We start from the raw sequence: 17,270 nt of genomic DNA, 5'->3' as shown, positions 1-17,270 counted from the left end.
AATATATCATATCTCATGTGAAGCTGCATAACATTAAAATTGTACACACAGACGGAGCTCACAAAGGACTGTGGCAAAGTCTATCTACCTCAGTACAGTGGTATAGTTGGTATAACAATTTTTTCGTAATATCATCCATCTATCTGGTGTTGGGCTGACACCAATTTACTTCTACTTTTATTTTCCACTCTATTGATGTGAGAAAAGCCATTCCTGAATAGAACGGCAGATTACACAACCACTCAAACTAAGACACACAGCCAGCAGTACATGGTTGTTTTATAGAAATTGTTATACAGATATAAGTATATACACATGCATATATTTTCTTCACAGCATTTCTTGGAATAGATTTTATACAATGGATACACCTTTACTGTTGAAGTTAAATTAAGTCCCATTTAACATTTCATTCCTGCACATGGTAATGAAATGTTTAAAATGAATACAATTGCCCATGTATTTGATTAATCTCAAACCTACAAGACCCCTGTTTTTGGGTAACCATTTCTGAAACATTGAGTGAGTATCACAAACAAATTCTAGGTTTCATCCGGAGGCGGTATTACGTGCCTACGTCACAATAGCTATGCGCGTCCTTGTTGCCGTTTGAATCGTCGCCATGACAACCGTCCATACCGTCCCTAATCTTAACCCTAAACCTAACCTTAAAGGATTTATCCGGAGTTGGAACAAGTTTGCCTGATTTTTGCATGTTTGGGATGAAATACAGTCACTCTAGAGCAAAATCAAGGCAAAAGGATGCGTTTTGAGAAAGTTTGATAATATCACGTTAGCCTCGTTAGCCATATCAGCTATGCAATATGAAAGATGCGGGCATCGTTTTTCGGCGGTTACACACATTTCAAAAACACAACATTTTAAAGTCTTGCACAGCTCAAAACAACGTCACACTTACCTCGTAATATGTTGAGGGTATCCACACATAAACCGAAGTGTCCAAAGTCCTTCATGTATTCTTGAAAGGTCTGCAGAATGTGTTTTGTGAAGCTACTACCTTGAGAATATCTAAATTACGATCAAGACAACTATTTGACACTAAAGCCCACCAAGTAGATTGCCGAGTGCGTCGCACCATCAGCTGTGGTTACTCGCTATGGAAATAATCATAGCTGATGGTGCGACGCACTCGGCAATCTACTTGGTGGGCTTTAGTGTCAAATAGTTGTCTTGATCGTAATTTAGATATTCTCAAGGTAGTAGCTTCACAAAACACATTCTGCAGACCTTTCAAGAATACATGAAGGACTTTGGACACTTCGGTTTATGTGTGGATACCCTCAACATATTACGAGGTAAGTGTGACGTTGTTTTGAGCTGTGCAAGACTTTAAAATGTTGTGTTTTTGAAATGTGTGTAACCGCCGAAAAACGATGCCCGCATCTTTCATATTGCATAGCTGATATGGCTAACGAGGCTAACGTGATATTATCAAACTTTCTCAAAACGCATCCTTTTGCCTTGATTTTGCTCTAGAGTGACTGTATTTCATCCCAAACATGCAAAAATCAGGCAAACTTGTTCCAACTCCGGATAAATCCTTTAACCCTAAACCTAACCCTAAGCTTAACCCTAAACCTAACCCTAAATCGCTTGTTTGAAACTAGTGAGTCCCAGTGCAGTGCCCACTGCAGTTCGGCAACGAGGACGCGCATCACTAGTGACGTAGGCACCGCCGGACGAAGCACCCTAGTTTTTGTGAATCCCGAAATGGCTCAGCAGGTTGCATGTAGCCCCCAGGCCTTAGCTTCCCGCCTCGGCATTAAACCATAATACCATAAACCAGGCCTATTCAAATGGCGGTCTTGGAGCCAAATGTGGCCCTTGGATGGCAAGGTTCTGGCCCCCCACAGGGTCAGAACAAAATTAAAACAAATATGTGCTATCTGTGGTGCCATGCTTAATTTCTGATCACGAACACTTCAGGTTGGGGATATCTCTCCTATGCATTCACATGAGAGTGAAATCTTATCTAAAACAGTCTCATAAGGAGACCATCATAAGGCTTCTATGAAATAGAGACACAAATCTGTTCTGTCTGGAAAGCTATCCGCTTGTTTCGCACCCTAACCTCGAACACTGTGCTGCTCACAGTTTTGCAGATTCTACTGTATGCCCGATTACTGGAAGGAATGTGGAAAAACTGGCCCTCAGTGACTTTTAATTGAATACCCCTGCCATAAACCATGGTACTGTTCCTCCTTTTTTCCCACAGCAAATGAAATCTAAACATGAGCAAGAGAGCATTTCATCCATTGTTATTCAGAACAGGACCAAAATACTATATACTGTACAATAGGTCCACTTGTAACGCCTACAGTCACAAAAGCCGCCAGTGTTAGGGCAAGTTACTCAAAAACTGTAATGCATTACTGATTACATGTTACGGTCTTTTCAAAATAATCCCTTACACTACAATATGACTATATTTAAAATGTAAGGTATTACACTACTTTTGCATTACTTTAGTTACTTTCGCCAAAAGAACTGTAGACCTAAATATGGATCTGGCAATTTGTTACAGTGTAAATCAAGGGCATGAGTTATGACTTTTTCACCTCCCATCCAAGAGGTGTTTTTGGCAGCATGCAGACTAAAAACTACCAGGTTCAGGAATAGCTTCTTTCTAATCCACCACACTTAATACCACTAAAATGCAGGTTATTGTAATACATTGTAACTTAAGTTATTTAGCATTGTAACTTCGTAAATATTACAGATTTTTGCCCTGTAATGCCTTACATTACTGCATTACAGCAAAAAGTAATGCATTACAGTAATTAATTACTTTTGTAAAGCATTACTGCCCAACACGGAGAGCCATATAGTTTCTCCTTTGTTGCCACGGCATAGTATCCAATCTGCAGCAAACTTTTTGCCCATTGTAATCAGCAATCTGCGAGATTATGTTTGACAGAAAGGCAAACCAAAACAAGACAAGCACCATATCTCATAACGCCATCACTGTTGCTTCAATTTAACTGTCACACATTGTGCAATGTGTGTTATGTGTGCTGCTGCTGGATACTTAATTTCCTTCAACATCTCTATTGCAACTACCAAGATCTACGCAGAAGCGCCCCTATATGTTATGGTCAGAGGTAGGGATATGTTGGGTACAGGCAACTGGTAGGATATTTTGGCAAAGCAGCCAGCAAATCTTGGCATAATATCAGGTCTAGAAGGCTAGCCAAGCGAGCACCTTGTAGGGGGGCTGGCCTGGACATTTTTGTCTTAAACCGGACCCTCACACATACAGTGGGCCTATAGCCTGTTTCCACACTATATCCTGCCTGCCTTAATACAATCTCTAAGGCTGGACCGATGGGCCACCCCCTGTAAACTGTGGACCAGCCCCTAAGAAAAACAAAGTCCCTAGGCGCAGTCAGCCCACCGGGAAAATACCCTGTATGCCAGCTGACCAGTCCAGCCCAGCCCTGCCTAGCTCATGCTGGGAAAAGCAGCAGAGGTGACATAGCCCATCATAGCACTGCTTTGTGGCTGCTGCTGTGGCTGCTGTGGCACAGTGTCAGAGCTGAACGACGCTGTGACGAAGGACACCTCGGTGGCCGTGGGCGAGTAGGTGAAGTTGCAGATGTCACTTAGGCACCTCTCGCGGCCGTCAAGGTCATGCGGATCATCCCAGAGGTCATCCAGCAGCTCGGTGCCACAGCAGTACCCCGGCGGGGGGGTGACGAGAGAGGGGCGGCCAGAAGAGTCATCGTTCTGGTAGAGGAGGAATGGCCGCTCCTCTGACCTTGGACAGCCCATATCTACAACTTCAAGGTCGCAGCACAGGCACTCTTCCACTTTCAGGGTGCGAATCCTCTCGCTTGTCTGAGGGAAGATGAGGGGAATAATATGCATATTATCTCTGAGCAGGTGCAGGATTAGATTAGGATTCGATTTCCTTCGGAATAAATAAAAGAGTTTAGTACTCTGAACCAGTAAACTGAAATTGAAAAGCAAAATACACATAATTTGTGTGAATAAGTTTACACTACTACTAAGGATCTAGAAGGAGACACCTATTTTTAATCTATACTAAATTTAACTAAAGTTAAGGATTGCTTTCTTTTTTGGTTCAGGAAAATAGTAGACAAATAATTCTGCACACTGTGAAGTCAACCAAAGGTCTGAACTTTGTGAGCATCCAACATCCAACACACCAGTGTGTCATGTTGACATACCTCATACAGTGAGCTGTCCAGCTCCACAATCTTCACACTCACACTGGCTGTATGAGTGAAAATCTCCACAAGTGTATTCCTCACTCTAGATATATGTAGATAGACATCAACGTTCATTGAATTGTCACGTACACAATTATAACACTGTATAGTTTGCATTGAAATGTCGAAGGACTGTATGATGTGTGATGTATATCAGTGTTGTTCTGGTGTAGGAGGTTGTATCTCTCTATCAATAACATAACTCTGCCAGCCATCTATGTGTCAGACTAGGTCTGTTAGTGCTTCAGTCCCATGCTCACCTCTTCCAGTGTGGCCACAGCAGAACACAACAGCCCAGAAGGAACGCCAAAGGGATTAAAATCTTCGCCATAAACAGAGTATCTGTGGGAGCCAATAACATTTTATGACCCAATGGCCACACCATGGACACTCCCCAGTGTCACAGAGCTGCCCTATCTAAAACTGTGTGTTTGGAGGAAAATACTACATATCAATTTTCAAAAATATTCAAAAAGTAAGTGCTTTTGTCTTTCTTTGTTAAAATCATTGAATTCAGTGTTTTAAAATTTGAATGTATTATGGAAATATCAGATAACATTAACCCAGTTAGAATTTTCCAGATGCTGTCGTAAAATCAGATTTAAAAAACAATATTCATGACAATTGTATTTAAATGGCTTTTATAGAGTTTAAAGGGACACTGTGCAGGAAATGGTCAAAAAAGGTACTGCAACTATGCTGCTCATTGAAACTGGGCTGCGTATTTCCAAATTTGATCTTTACATGAACGTTTACTAAGTAATAAAAAATATTTTCTAGTATGGTTCAAGTACAGTCATTTTTGCAGCTACAAATGGCTATTTTTGGAAATTCAAAATGGCGGACCATGGAGAAGATCCCTCTTTTCATGTATGAAAAGTGCAATTTTTCCAGTCATAATGAATACTTAGAATTTGGTGGTGGTGTTAAGTATTCATGAACAAGGTAACATTAGTGAATGGGCAGCATGAATTCTGGAAATAAACAACTAAAAATCTCACACAGTGTCCCTTTAAGAAAAGAGCTGTTTAAATGTACAATGAAGACTTTGACATGTAGCTCTACTCACAGTCGGGTGAGGTTTCAAAGCTGCGACATGAGTGTGGCCCTGGGCCTGCAGTGGTACAGGCCTGGATGCAGAAGGAGTAGCGGGCACTCTCCCTCAAACCGCTCACCATCACCATCTTCCTACCGGGGTCATCCACTGAAATACGCTGGGAGTCTGGAGGCAGAATGAATGAATGAATGAATGAATGAATGAATGAAACCTTTACAGCCCCAAAGGGAATTTGTAGATGCCATAGAGCAAAACAACACTTAGACATACAGATGAGCACAACAATACACAAAACAACAGCCTATATAATAATAACAATAATAATCAACCTATATACTAGGGCTGCACGATTATGGAAAAAAATCATAATCACGATTATTTTGGTCAAAATCGTAATCACGATTATTAATCACGATTATTGATTTTTTGCAGATTTTTTTGAAAATTACAACAAGATGAAATATAACCAAGAATGAATTATATACGGGATGAGCAAAATAAAATGAATTGTAATAATTATGTAAAGGCAATAGCATGAAACTTTTTGAAACGATTTCTGGCCAGAAACACCAGCCTGTCAGTATGTTCTGGCTCTCAAATGTAGGTCGCTATTGCCACGATTAAATCACGATTGAAATCATGACTTCGATGTCACGATTTATCACGATTTTTGATTAATTTTGATTAATTGTGCAGCCCTACTATATACTGTACAATATATACGGTACAATACAGTATATTACAATAAAGTCAACCTGTCTGAGTTTAGCTTCCTGTGTTTAGCAGTTGAAAGGTTCGAGGCACAAAAGAAGGCTCTACATATATTTATATAATATAATATATAAGTATTTGTTTTTACTTAAGGTAGCCTGTACCAGAGTCCTGAGGTAAGGGGGGAGTACTCAGGGAAGAGCGGATAGGATGGATCATCCAATATTTTCAAAGACAAATGAATCGTGTTTTCATCAGAAATTTGCTTCATAGTTTTCACTTCTGATCCAGTCATTTTCGTACCTAGTTTTGTACCTTTGTCAAACAAGTCATATCGTGTCCAGACTGGCATCAGAGCCAGTACTAGTATCAGAGGACTATTGGTGACTTGATATACCAAATGACAAAATGCAGAAAATGGACATTGTGAGTGTGCCTGATGTAGGAAAGAGTAAAACAGGTGAAAATAACTCTGTGTCTCTCTCATACTTTTCACTATCCTCTTATATTAAAGACAAAAATGCTCAGAAACTGTACTTAACATAAAATATAAAAAGAGAAACTAGTTTTGTGTCATCGGGTAACCCCATACACCTCTACAGCCACCAGTTCCCATCCGTGTCTCATTTCAACATGTACTTGTGATTGGTGTGTACGGGTAACGCCTAGTAGATGTTCACTTACTGTAAATGAAGTAGATGTTCGCCTAGTACTAGATGTTCACAACTCACAAAAAACACATCTCATATCCTGTTTCCCAATAAAACTACACCAGTAGTACCAGCTTACTGGCAATAACAATGACAAAGCCATTCTGCAACTCCACCTGGGCCGGAGCTATAGGGGGACCAGAAAGGCATTTGCCCCTGGGCCCAGGGCCCTCCCGTATTGGTGGTGGGGCCCTCTTATGACCTTGGGAGGCTGTATGAGGGGCCATTCCACAGTAAAAAAATGCAGTGTTGATTCAACACTTAGAGAAACCATTTAACATCTTCAAGATTGTATTTGTTCCCAGCATAGTCTGTAACTATTGAATTAACTCTCCATTTTCCATTTTTTACTGTTTCGGCATGGGGCCCTGAGAGCAATTGTTCCGCAACTTGAACGCCACTTCACTCCACTCTACTCACGCTGGCTCTGATTGCTCAACTGGCCATCGTCTTTAACCGTCACAAGATAGCCTGTGATGAAGCCAGGGTGCTGTGGACTGTCTTCCGGAAAACTCCACTTCAGCCTGACAGAGGACGACGTGACCACGGGAGAGGACTGTATTTCTGGGACAGTAGTAGGTCCTGCCAATCAATTAACAAATGAATGAATGAATGAATGAATGAATCAATCAATCAATCAATCAATGAAACAATGGATTATTACATGAATTACTATATTCATCAATCAATTAAATCAATCAATCAATCAATCAATTGCATAGCCTGAAAAAGTGTGTTCTATTTAGCTACATTTAATCTATTCAATTTGTTCATTGTTGTTTATTTGTTATTGGTATCCATAGATACTTCACACCATCGCATTGGCCCAGGATGAGTCTAAGGGCAAATAAGATTGGCGATAAACTCTGACATTCAAGAGTAAGCACTGAGTTCTAGTTATTACTAGTTATTTATTTATTTGTTGTATTTTTTTTTTACCTGGCTCCACCCATAAACGAGATATCCTTTTTAACATCTAGGCCAAACTATTGAGCAAGTCATCTACTATAGTAACTGTGAGCTCTTACAACATTCTTTCTCTCGCTCTCGCTCTCGCTCTCTCTCTCTCTCACACACACACACACACACACACACACACACACACACACACACACACACACACACACACACACACACACACACACCGAGCATGCTGCCTCCATCTCTTCTGAGGCCATTAGTGGGGCCGGGGGTGGGTGTGGGGCCGGGGCCGGGGGTGGGGGGAGGAAGTGAGCCTCTTCCTTGAACAGGAAGTCAGCTCTTGTCTTACTGTGTTCCTGTGAGTAGCCCACGAGTGTCTCAATCAGATGGTAGCCGTCCTCTCTGCAGCCAAACACACTGAAGGCGTATCTGAAGCCACCCACGAAGCCACCTGCTCAAAACCAGACAAGACAAGTGGACCCAAATCAGTCTCTGGCGCTGTTGTTGAGGATGATACTAATACTAATAGTAATAGTGATAGTAATAATATTAATAATAATAATAATAATAATAATAATAATAATAATAACTGTATTTGTATAGTACAGTATCATTCAAGGCATGCAGCTCAAAGTGCATGAAAGTGAAAGAAAGCCCATTGGGAAACTCCAACTCCCATTGTCATTGTGACACAGCACTCCACAGCACACAAGTGAACACTGCCCACTGCACACAACGAAATTGCATTTATGCCTCACCCGTGCAAGGGGGCAGCCCTCAGTGGCGCCCCATGGGGAGCAGTGCGGTGGGACGGTACCATGCTCAGGGTACCTCAGTCATGGAGGAGGATAGGGGAGAGCACTGGTTGATTACTCCCCCCACCAACCTGGCGGGTCGGGAGTCGAACCGGCAACCTCTGGGATGCAAGTCTGACGCCCTAACCGCTCACCCATGACTGCCCAGAGCCGTGCATGGAGTGCATGGATGGAGGATGAAGTTAATGGATAACGTGGCCTTGGCTGTTATTCAAACAGCTAAGGCACCATACTGTTATTTGACTCCTGTCATTTCCTGTTCCTCCTCCTCCTCCTCCTCCTCCATCTCTCTCTCTCTCTCTCTCTCTCTCTCTCTCTCTCTCTCTCTCTCTCTCCACAATCAAATAGAGGCCCCCACCCCCCAAAATACTGAAATACTTAAATTCAAACTGATGAAACCCCAGTTTTTTGTAGATATTTTTATGGGCTTTGTCTTTACTTTGGATAGGACAGTGAATATCATGACGGAAAGAGAGTGGGAGAGAGAGATAGGGCAGGATTGGGAAATTATTCAGCCTTGAGAAGATCCTGGGTGGGACCATGAGCGAGTACAGTAAGCCCATTCATAGTATCGATGAAACCCTAGTTTAGGAGGAGCCATGATGGAGAGGGAGAGAGAGAGAGAGAGAGAGAGAGAGAGAGAGAGAGAGAGAGAGAGAGAGAGAGAGAGAGAGAGAGAGAGAGAGAGGAGATGCCTCCTACTGCACTGCACTGTACCTGGAGGGAGTGATAAAGAGGTGGTGCTGTGCCCTTCCACCTTCTCCCATCTCAGCTCACTGGGGTGGCAAAGTAGAGCATTGGCACTGGCACTGGCACCGGGCCTTTTATGACACCACTCCACCGTGTACCCACACACCGCCCTGGCTTCCTCCGCCCACGACAGCGCAAAGCCAGCCTGGGCACCACTGCCCACAAGCCTCTTTGGGGTGATTTGCTCTTCTGGTAGAAATACAGACGGCCACAAAGTTATTGACCTGACTCTGACCTTGATCAAGAGCAAAAAAGCAGTGAAATGGTTTGCACAGAATGTGTGACAGACACCTGATCAAGAGTCTGTATTCGGTCGAAGCCCTAGTAACATAATAACTAGCATTAGTGAATGTGTAGTTGTTACATACCAATACATTGCAAACACATTCCGATATTTTATCGATAACATTGAAAATGGCTCTTGTAAATTCTCCATTTGTATAATAGTGGTTCCTGAAGAATCAGTCATGCCCCCATTCACTCACCTGTGTATTGTGAGGGAGGAATGTTGATGAGCGAGGGAATGGAGGATCCAACCCGTACGATGGCGCGCACAGAAACGCTACATCCTTCCTGGCCAATCAGGAACTCTGTCTGACTCTCTGCAGTGATCCTCTGCTGAAGTCCTCCTCCACCGTCCTCCATCGTGATGTTCAGGACATTCCCCCCCTGCAGACGGACATCATATGACTCCACATCCGACTGGCTTCCACTGGAATTCTGGAGGACAAAGTTGAGCTTGAGTATACGAGCCCTATTACACGAGATGCGTCGTGCTTCCACAAAATTAAATTAATCTATAATGGTAGTCGTGCCATCACGATATAGCCCCGTTTTTCGTGGTTGGGCCACACTTCCGCGGCCAATGCATTTGAATGGGCTGTCCGACTTGTGGTTGATTTATGATTGATGGACCTGTCAAGCCTCCAGGTGATTTCTCGGACACCAGTGATGAGGAAGAAGCGGAGTGTGAGTAGCCTACGGTGTAGAAAAGCGAACATTGCATTGGAAAACACACTGTCCAACTTAATTTGTTTTACTTCACAGTGAGATGTGGCATACATGCTAATGTGTCCCTTCTAATAATCTTTCCCTAATCAGTTTTCTGTCGGAATTGGGCCATCAATCGTAAATCAACCACGGAAGTGTGGCCCAAGCACGAAAAAACGGGGCTTTATCTTGACAGCACAACGAACGTTATAGATTATAGATCGGCGATTCGTGGCCACGTGACGATATAGCGTGCATTTCAGTTGAGTATACTGTAGTAGGGATACTTTATTGCTTATGAAGGAAATTAAGGACAATTTCAGAGACATTCGAACCTAGAAAATCTTTGACAATTTGTTGAAACTGAACAAATTGATAGAGAAATCCCATTGCCTGACATCACTGGAATTACTACTGCAGCAGCATAAACCTCAATCCTCCATTTTAACTTGATTATCATTTTATAAGATGTATGTGTTTTTGCCATGTGCATATTATTACATCATTATTACCTCCGAAAAGGAGGTTATGTTTTCGCGTTGGTTTGTTTGTCTGTTTGTTTGTCTGTCTGTCAGCAGGTTAACTAAAAAGATGACATTTTGTGGAGTTGTTGTGATGTTGTTGTTTGTGATGATCCATGATTTTTTTAGGGAGGTTGCAGCGAGGGGTAAGGCTGGGTAAGTTATAGGCCTGGTGTGGTGGAAACTTACTGTCTTCCACACTACAACAAGACTGCGGCCAGTGGAATGATGTTTGATTGTCCTCCAGACGTCCACAACAACCACAGGGTCTTAACAAAGTGCAAAATTGATTTTTTTTTCAGATGTATACAACACAATTCAATACAATGCAATGCAATGCAGTTCAATAGAGTAGAATACAATAGAATAGAAGTTTAGTAACCACTTTGAGAAGTCTCCAAAACAGAACAATTTGGAGATGTCATGGCTCTTGTGCTCAAAAACGTTGGTGAAACATTGTCGGTCAAAATGTTACTCTATATAATGGTGATTGGTGGACAATATAATTGAACTTACATGTGGTGAAAATACTTGTGTCATTCCACCTTCCCCATGTTTTCCCAGAAACTCCACAGCGTACCTTTACCCGGTACTGTGTGCTGGGTTTTAAACATTCCAGTTGGCAAACAAAGCGTAACACTGAATCCTGGATTTGTTCAATGTCCTGCAAAACACGACAAGAACACTTCAACCACAGAAACACATAGCACATGTTTGTTTTTCAAAGTGTATCATGTGCATGATGTGCAGCCGTAGTTTCCCTTTGGGATTAATAAAGTAACTCTACTACTCTACAATAGTACAACACCAACATCGCCCCACCACAACAAAACAAACAAATTCATAACAATGTAATCATATTTTCTGAGCTAACTAGGATGCTGTTCACACGTACATGGATATTTTTGAAAACACATTGGTTACAGAGTTTTAAACATCTCTTGTCAAAACAGTTTAAAAAAATCCCTTACAGGAGACCGCACCTGTCACAATGGAGTTTTTTTAATCCACTTGTCGTGTTAATGTGTTAATGGATAAAAAATATCTGTGTTTAAAAATATCCACATACGTGTAAAAAGTGCCTAGGTGCAGAATATACATGCATGGATGCAATACCATTATATGAGCCTCTGGATAGGTTTGGACTTGGCAAACCACTGGAATCTTGGTAAAGTTTCCCTCGACAGTCCAAGACAAGACAGCTTCAGTCACATTAGGCTTCACTGACAAACTGTTGGCGACCGGAAAAACTAGACAGAACAGTTAGCATGAAATGAACAAGTCAAAAATCACTGCCCATGTCTAAGTATTGCTTTCTTTTCTCCTTAAAGTGAGTATGTAACGTATGTAAGTTTATAGTTTCCAGATTTTCGCTTGCCTATTCACAAATACTGTAGTATCTTTTTCACAACTTACCGTCACCACCATCCATGTCTAAGCATTCATTATGACAAGGAAATGTACACTTTTCGAAGTTTATTAGTAACTATTCATGGTGAGATCAAATGTATGAATGGGCAGCATAGTACTGTACATCTTGAAACTGTAATCTACTAAAAGTATGCATTAAACCTTTAATATTTGGACATTTAAAGAAAAAAAAACGTAAGAATCAGTCTAACCTCTGTCCAGGGAGGGGAACCGGATGTTTTCTGCTATGTGTCCTAGACTGGTTGTCACCAACACAGTAACATTGTAGTCATGGAGGAATGAGGAAGGCTGGAAACTACACCACGAATCTTCACACTTCTTCTCATAATCTGTGTCCCTTTAGGAAAAGATATAGGAGTAATCCAGATGCCTTTCACAAAAGATTTTGTTGTGTGGTTGTTTACGTCAGATTGGATACATTTCATTGCTTGATTAGCTGATTTCATTTCACAAAATGGATGGATTGATAAACACAAGCACAGGCATTCAGTATGCGCGTACATACGTACGCATGCATGCATGCACACAGACGCAAACACACACATACATACACACACACATGAAACAGCACTCGGGGGGTAGGGAGCCCTCAGGGGGCATTGATAAGGAGACAGCTGGGGGGGGGTCTGAGTTGCGATTGGTTGGCTTATGACGAGATCAAGGGGACCTTTGTTAAAAAAAAACAGGTTGTGAAATAGTGGTGTTAATTAAGAGTACAGATAAACTAACAACAAAAGTAGGTGATAATTGTGGTCATTGTGTAAAGTAAAAGTAGAAGTGAACTCACTGGACCAGCAGGGTGTATACGTGCTCGCCGTCTATCTCCGAGGGTCTCCCAGGCTGCCATGTGCAATTCCAAACTCTCAAGTCCTCCGTCTCACAGCTCAGATTTTTGGGCTTCTGAGGTAAAACTGGTGAAACATGTCCTCATAAAATCGAAGTACTACTTAAGACCTCATATTGGCTACGTTTACATGAGATATTTAATTCAGAATTAACTCCATTTAATTCTGAATAAAGCTTAATTCCGCTTTGAAAACGTCATGTAAACACTGGAAACTAAATGAAAGATCTACAAAGTAAGTAAACTAGACAGAACTTTTAATTCTGAATTATTAATATCCTATCTGGTTCTAAACACATCATAACATACATCTAACCACCATAACAAGCCAAAACTGCACAGTATTATGTGCAATAATAATCTGGAATACTAACAAGTGACGTAGTTGGTCGAGTCATTTTCGTTGCCTTGGGAATCGTAGCATTTGGTTGAGACGCCCCAGCCATTAGTGGTGTTGAGGTGGGCCACGGCGATGGCTCTGACCTGCAGAGTGAAAAAATGGGGTGTCAAATTATGTTTTTTAAGCACATGTTTTATAAAGGAATTATTTTTGTTGAAGACATTCTGAATGAAAAATGCGAGATCCTTTCATTTAAACAACTAAGAGCAAGATATGGGGAGGTGTGTACTATACAACAGTATAACCAATTAATTGCATCTCTACATTTCAGATGGAAAAATAAAAATTAAAACTAGCTGTGATAATTATTTAGTGTGCAGACCAAATATAAGGCAGAACAAATGGCTAAACCAAACCAAATTTAACAAGGAAATATACAGTTTTATTTGCAAAATGATAAATTGGTAGAGCTCCCATGTAAAAATGTTGAGAGCTGGGAAAAATGATAGATTGTCCTCTTCCATGGAAAGAAATATTTAATACTTTGTATGAAACATCATTAGATATAAAACTCTGTTCTTTTCAATATAAGTTCATTTTAAAATACTTGAACACTAAGAAAATGCTGCATATTTGGGGCATAGAGACAAATCCCTTTTGCACAATATGGAGTAGAATTAACTCTGAAAATGACCTGGCTGCTGACGTGGATGAGGGGGTACTGGGTTTGGTCGAAGGTGGCACTGGTGATGTGGGCGCCCCTGGGGGCCACACAGCAGAGGAGAAGCTCGGTGCCCTCCTGTAGGACCTCCTCATATGGGAACATCTGCAGTACGTTGTGCTCCTCTGCACCTGAGAAGAGGAACACATGCATCCATGATGAACACCTGCAGAGCACCACAGATCCATAGGCGCACCTGTGAAACAGGACAGATTGGGACCAAAAACTGCCCCAGGCATTTAAAAAAAAAAAGGGTAGCTTTTTGTGTCTGTTGATGATAGAATAGTCGAGAGTATAGGAGAGTGGAAGAGAGAGATGAGACAGAGTCACTCAGGAAATGACCCCGACCAATCTTGGGGGGAGGGGGGCTTAACCATAGATGTGTATAGAAGACCATCTATGGGCTTAACACACTGCACCAGAGCAACCTCCACTCCAGGTATTTTTTGCCTGAAACTAGCAGCCCCTAACATACACACACAGGCCACTTTCGAGCAGCATTTAAATTACTTTGTAGTTGGCTGAGCCAACTGTCTATATTGAAGATGGACCAATGGGATGGGCCATTTAAATTGTGGGCCGTTCCCTTAGGATGTACCCTGAAACCCTTTGAAGCCCACTGAGAAAATGCCCTGCATGCCAGATGACTAGTCCAACACTGGGATAGATCTGCATGTAGAGTACTTCTGACGATGTATGTGGACACCTTCATTCTTTCACTATGCTTTTTTACTATATTTTTTACTCGCACCCAAAAGTTTTTTATTTCACTACAGAAGTTAAGGAGATGGGCTTGAGATCAGAGGGTTGCAGGTTCGAATCCCACTCTTCCTCCACTCCCTACCGCACTCCATGGCTGAGGTGCCCTTGAGCAACAAGGCACCTAACCCCACACTGCTCCAGAGGTGGAACGTAACTAAGTATTTTTACTTCGTTACTGTACTTAAGTAGTTTTTTCTGGAATTTGTACTTACTTGAGTAAAAATAAAAATGCAGACTTTTACTTTTACTCAAGTACATTTTTTGACAATTACTTGTACTTTCTACTCCTTACATTTCTAGGAGAAGACTTTGTTACTAGTTACATTTATCCTAGGTTTTCCTGTTGTGTTTCGTGGATATTTCAGTAGCCTCAGCTGCGGGCAGGGAGGTGGGACCAAGCCCCTCTTCCAAATTGACACCCAGATAGAAAATATACTTTTAAAAACATTAACAGGACTCCATAGTCATGTTCAAATGGAACCGAAAACCGTTGCAGACAATTTTTCCTATTGTATCAAGTAGGTAGACATGGAGAAAGACAGCCAGTGCGCGTGTAGGCCTACTTGTACTTTTGTACTGAAAAGTACATTTAAAAGTTAGTACTTAGGACTTTTACTTAAGTACGTTTTTGGTAAACAACTTTTACTTTCACTTGAGTAATATTTTCGCAGGGTACTTCTACTTTTACTTAAGTACACAACTTCAGTACTTCTTCCACCTCTGCACTGCTCCTAACCAATACCCTGCACTTAAAATAACTTTAAGTCACTTTGAATAAGTGTAATGTAATGTAAAATGTCAATGTACAATATCTTATGGACAAAACATCACAAGGCATATACTGCCAAGCATAACATAATAACAGTAACATAATAATATGATATGTAGTCCTAGATACTGCACTCAGAAAGATAGATTTTAAAAAAAGTACTGATGACTGACAGAACAAGTGTATTTCAAAGAGCAGACATTTGAGCAACAACAACCTTGTATGGAGTTATTAATACTTCTACTTTTTTAAAGACCTACCTGGGAGGGTATGCCATGATGACCAGTTACACACTGAGCTGAAGTTGTAAATGCATCTCATCCTCACGGAGTGATCAACACATTGCAAGGGTAGTTTTGAAGTCCAAGTCCACGTGTGAAACAGTTCTCCATTTTCCTGATATCCAATGCTCACGTTTATCTGAGACAGAACATTTTCAATTTTTTAAATGATGCAATCTATGTATGCGCACCAACATAAACTTAAAAGTGACGACGATATGGTTTACTTACACATTCTATCAGTTGGAAATTTTCTGAGCGGCTCACTTGAATTTCATAAGTAACGTTGTTGAGCGCGCGCTCCAAGGTCCAATTAACCACAAGACGGAGGTGATCTTTGGGATACAGCTCAAATTCAACTGGTACGCCGTCTAAACGAATAATAAACATCACAAATTAACAGCCTACTTTTTGTCAGTCATCAAAGCAGACTGCAATAGTTTTATGGCATTAAAAAAGATGACTTGCCAAATCCCCCCAAGCAATTCCCATGGGCAAAGACAAATAGGCCTATCAGACCGATATGCCACAGCACCAGATCCATGCGCCTCATCGTCCATAGGCGAGGACCAAATCCATTGAAACTGTATTTTGGACACCAAAGTTATTTTAGGCCTGTAGCCTATCTGTTCTGTTTCTCCTATATCATAAAGTTGTGGCGTATCTGCCTCCACACTCTCTCACACACAAATTGTCTACCACAAACCCTATTGTAGATACCGCAGAGGATTCAGCGAGGTGTACACCGCAGGTGTCAAGCATCGTTTCAAGCCACATAATCTCCCATGCTTCCGCGAAGCAATAAGCGATAAAACACTGATAGCGCCAGTCAATGTTTGGTACAAGCAGTGGATGACAAATTCAGACAGAGTCGTATGACGCCACCTGGCGGCTTGCATTTCAGAAGTGAAAGGAGAAATGCATGAAACACTCTCTTCGTGGCGCACGAGAACATGTTCCAGATGCGCACGATAGAACATATGCAGTCGATCCTGTATGCATGTAAAAGTGTCTCTCTCCTCGTGGATGCAACATCATTGCCTGCCGTAGACTTCAGCTGAATAATACTATAAGGCAAATGCAAGGCAAGCCCCAATGGAGGGGATATGGAGTCTTGGAGGAGATAAGGCTACAGGACTTGATGTTGGGAAGATCCAGTAAATTTGAAGCTGGACTTATTGAGGATGGAATTAATTTTTAAAAATCAAAATATATTGCGCAATTATGCATAGCAATTCCTACTTCCCACCGAAGGAGTAGTGTGTGTGTGTGTGTGTGTGTGTGTGTGTGTGTGTGTGTGTGTGTGTGTGTGTGTGTGCGCGCGCGCGTGTGTTGGCATATTTCATTCATCACTGATGTTTTAGGCCTACTTGGCACTGAGGGCCCAGTTCATT

At 41.5% G+C, this 17,270-nt stretch overlaps 1 protein-coding gene across 1 annotated transcript; it reads right to left on the bottom strand.

The window, feature by feature from the left end:
- Nucleotides 1–2,323: 2,323 nt before the first annotated feature.
- On the bottom strand, nucleotides 2,324–16,645 carry osmr (oncostatin M receptor). Its single transcript, XM_063194568.1, has 17 exons — nucleotides 16,108–16,645; nucleotides 15,856–16,015; nucleotides 14,038–14,195; nucleotides 13,378–13,486; nucleotides 12,947–13,070; nucleotides 12,351–12,496; nucleotides 11,845–11,978; nucleotides 11,245–11,392; nucleotides 10,918–10,997; nucleotides 9,703–9,937; nucleotides 9,185–9,406; nucleotides 8,002–8,103; nucleotides 7,152–7,313; nucleotides 5,323–5,475; nucleotides 4,514–4,595; nucleotides 4,212–4,296; nucleotides 2,324–3,858 (listed from the first exon to the last, which is right to left on the bottom strand). Exons 1-17 carry the CDS (start codon nucleotides 16,264–16,266, stop codon nucleotides 3,463–3,465), a joined length of 2,655 nt encoding a protein of 884 aa, XP_063050638.1. The 5' UTR covers nucleotides 16,267–16,645; the 3' UTR covers nucleotides 2,324–3,462.
- Nucleotides 16,646–17,270: the final 625 nt, after the last annotated feature.

The sequence above is a fragment of the Engraulis encrasicolus genome, chromosome 3 (assembly GCF_034702125.1).
Source record: "Engraulis encrasicolus isolate BLACKSEA-1 chromosome 3, IST_EnEncr_1.0, whole genome shotgun sequence".
In the NCBI taxonomy this organism is placed as follows: Eukaryota; Metazoa; Chordata; class Actinopteri; order Clupeiformes; family Engraulidae; genus Engraulis; species Engraulis encrasicolus.
Note: the sequence above shows the minus strand (reverse complement) of the source record. Positions and strands in the feature narration are given on the sequence as shown.

Coding starts and splice junctions, on each gene's coding strand:
- osmr (XM_063194568.1), bottom strand. CDS start 16,266: ATGTTTATTATTCGTTTAGACGGCGTACCAGTTGAATTTGAGCTGTAT. Junction 11,393..11,844: donor ATCCAGAGGCTCATATAATG/GTATTGCATCCA, acceptor CGTGTTTTGCAG/GACATTGAACAAATCCAGGA. Junction 4,596..5,322: donor CTTTGAAACCTCACCCGACT/GTGAGTAGAGCT, acceptor TGGCTCCCACAG/ATACTCTGTTTATGGCGAAG.